Below are 2,889 nucleotides of genomic sequence, written 5' to 3' on the forward strand. Positions count from 1 at the left end.
ATATGAGTCTAAGTGAAATAAAGCCCCTTGAATGTGATGTGTGGGGGAAAGTATTGATAGCATCTAGCAACTTGTAAAAAATACTTGAGAGTCCTGACGTGGAGTGAGACTCTTACGTGTGTCAAATGTGGTATATTTGATCTAATATAAGTCTGTGTGCAATAAATCCCTTTGAATGTGATGTGTATGGGAAAGTATTTAAAACATCATGAAGCATGAAGACACATCAGAAGCTACTTCACTGTGGAATCCAGCCGTATAAATGTACTGAATGTTGGAGGACATTTACTCTGAAATTTACACTGAAGAAACATGATAATTCACAGTGGTATGAAACCGTTTAAGTGTGATGAATGTGGAAAGGTGTATGCCCAAGTCGATAGCTTGCGATCTCATTTGCTGACTCACAGTGGAATCAAGCCATACAAATGCGAGGATTGTGGGAAAGCATTTACACTGAAAAAATATCTGGAGAAACACAAAACGACGCACAGTGATGTCAAGCCTTTTAAGTGTGCTAAATGTGGGAAGGAGTATGCTCGAGCCGATAGCCTGCAGTCACACATGATGAGTCACAGTGGACTCAAACCGTACAAGTGTGGTGAGTGTGGGAAAAGGTTTACTCTGAGAAGATACCTGGAGACACACAAGAAGATTCACAGTGATATCAAGCCTTATAAGTGCGATGGATGTGGAAAAGTGTACGGTCAAACAGCTACTCTGCGCTTTCAGATGAATAGTCACAGTGGAATCATGCCTCACAAGTGTGCTGAGTGTGGGAAAACAATTTCTGTAAGAGGTACTCTTGAGGGACTCAAGAGGATTCACCGTGGTATCAAGTCCTTTAAATGTGGTGAATGTGGGAAAGAGTATGGTCAAGCAGGTACCCTGAAGTTTCACATGAGAAGTCACACTGGCATTAAGCCTCATAAGTGTGATGAGTGTGGAAAAACATTTTCTGTAAGAGCAACTTTAGAGGGTCACAAGCGAATTCACACTGGTGTCAAGCCTTTTAAGTGTGCTGAATGTGGAAAGGAGTATGCTCGAGCTGATAGCCTGCAGTCTCACATGATGAGTCACAGTGGACTCAAGCCTTACACGTGTGACGAGTGTGGGAAAAGGTTTACACTGAGAAGGTACCTGGAGACACACAAGAAGATTCACAGTGATTTCAAGCCTTATAAGTGCAATGAATGTGGGAAGGAGTATGTTCGAGCGGACAGTCTGAGGATGCACATGCTGAGCCACAGCGAAGACAAGCCTTATAAGTGTAGTGACTGTGGGAAAGAGTTTACACGAGCTGACAGATTGCAGTCGCACATGTTCACTCACAGTGGACTCAAGCCTTACAAGTGCGAGGAATGTGGGAAAACGTTTCCAGTGAAAGATACTCTAAAGACACACATGAAAATTCACAGTGTCATCAAGCAATTTAAGTGCAATGAATGTGGGAAAGAGTATGCTCGAGCCAATAGCTTGAGGTCTCATAAACTGAATCACAGTGGATTGAAGCCATTTAAGTGCACTGAGTGTGGGAAAGGGTTTTCATTGAAAGATTCTCTGAAGACGCACATGAGGATTCACAGTGATATCAAGCCTTTTAATTGTGATGAATGTGGGAAAGATTTCGCACGAGCTGATAGCTTAAGGTCTCACATGATGCATCACAGCGGACTCAAACCTCACAAATGTGATGAATGTGGAAAAACATTTATGCTAAGAAGATACCTGAAGGCCCACATGGGGATTCATAGAGGTATCAAGCCATATAAGTGCGATGAATGTGGGAAAGAGTTTGCAAGAGCCGACAGACTACAGTCCCACATGACTCATCACAGTGGAGTGAAGCCCTACAAGTGCGATCACTGTGGAAAAACATTTTCATTGAAAGATACTCTGAAGACACACATGAGGATTCATAGTGGTATCAAACCTTTTAAAGGTGGAGAATGTGATAAAGTGTTTGCGCAATCAACGACACTGCAGACACATATCAAGAGTCACAACAGTGTGAAATCTTATGAGTGTAGTCAGTGTGGGAAAACATTTACACAAAACAGGTATCTGAGGACACACATGAGGATTCACAGTAGTGTTAAACCCTTTAAGTGTGGTGAATGTGGGAAGGAGTTTGCTCGAGCTGACAGACTACAGTCCCACATGACTCATCATAGTGGAGATAAGCCTTACAAGTGCGAGGACTGTGGAAAAACATTTCCATTAAAAGATACTCTGAAGACACACATGGGGATTCACAGTGACATCAAGCCTTTTAAATGTTATGAATGTGGAAAGGAGTTTGTACAAGCATCTACTCTGCATACTCACATTCAGAGTCACAGTCATGAGAAGTCGTATGAGTGTAGTGAGTGTGGGAAAACATTTACACAAAGAAGATATCTGAAGACACACTTGAGGATTCACAGTGGTATCAAGCCTTTTAAGTGTGGTGAATGTGGAAGGGAATTTGCAAGAGCTGACAGACTACAGTCTCACATGCATTGTCACAGTGGACAAAAACCCAAAAGTGAATGTGGGACAACATTTAAACTAAGTTATAATCTAACACAAACATGTAATGCATCACAGCTGAATGAAGCATAATAAGTACAGCAGGTGCAGATGTATATATAAGTTCTGATAATTCAGGCAACATAAGCAGTGACATCAGAATCAATGCCTTGGACCATGTGGACTACAGTCTGTGTTTCCAGCATCATGGTGCATGACAGCACACCAGCAGGGGCTTCGTGGTGAAATCAAGATGACAGTTCCAGAATCAGAAACATGACAAATTATAAATGACTATTCTTGCCATGAATTTTTAAGGGACACATTCACAGTTTCAGTCAAAGTCAGACGAATGGTATCATCAAATGGTATAGTGCT

General features: G+C 41.8%; 1 protein-coding gene across 1 annotated transcript; it reads left to right on the top strand.

Moving 5' to 3' along the window:
* The first annotated feature begins 499 nt into the window (after positions 1 to 499).
* Positions 500 to 2,604, top strand: LOC137276063 (zinc finger protein 91-like). Its single transcript, XM_067808206.1, has one exon. The coding sequence runs from the start codon at positions 565 to 567 to the stop codon at positions 2,602 to 2,604; it is 2,040 nt and encodes a 679-aa protein (XP_067664307.1). The 5' UTR covers positions 500 to 564.
* The last annotated feature ends 285 nt before the right edge of the window (positions 2,605 to 2,889 follow it).

This window comes from Haliotis asinina, chromosome 1 (genome assembly GCF_037392515.1).
Source record: "Haliotis asinina isolate JCU_RB_2024 chromosome 1, JCU_Hal_asi_v2, whole genome shotgun sequence".
Taxonomy (NCBI): domain Eukaryota; kingdom Metazoa; phylum Mollusca; class Gastropoda; order Lepetellida; family Haliotidae; genus Haliotis; species Haliotis asinina.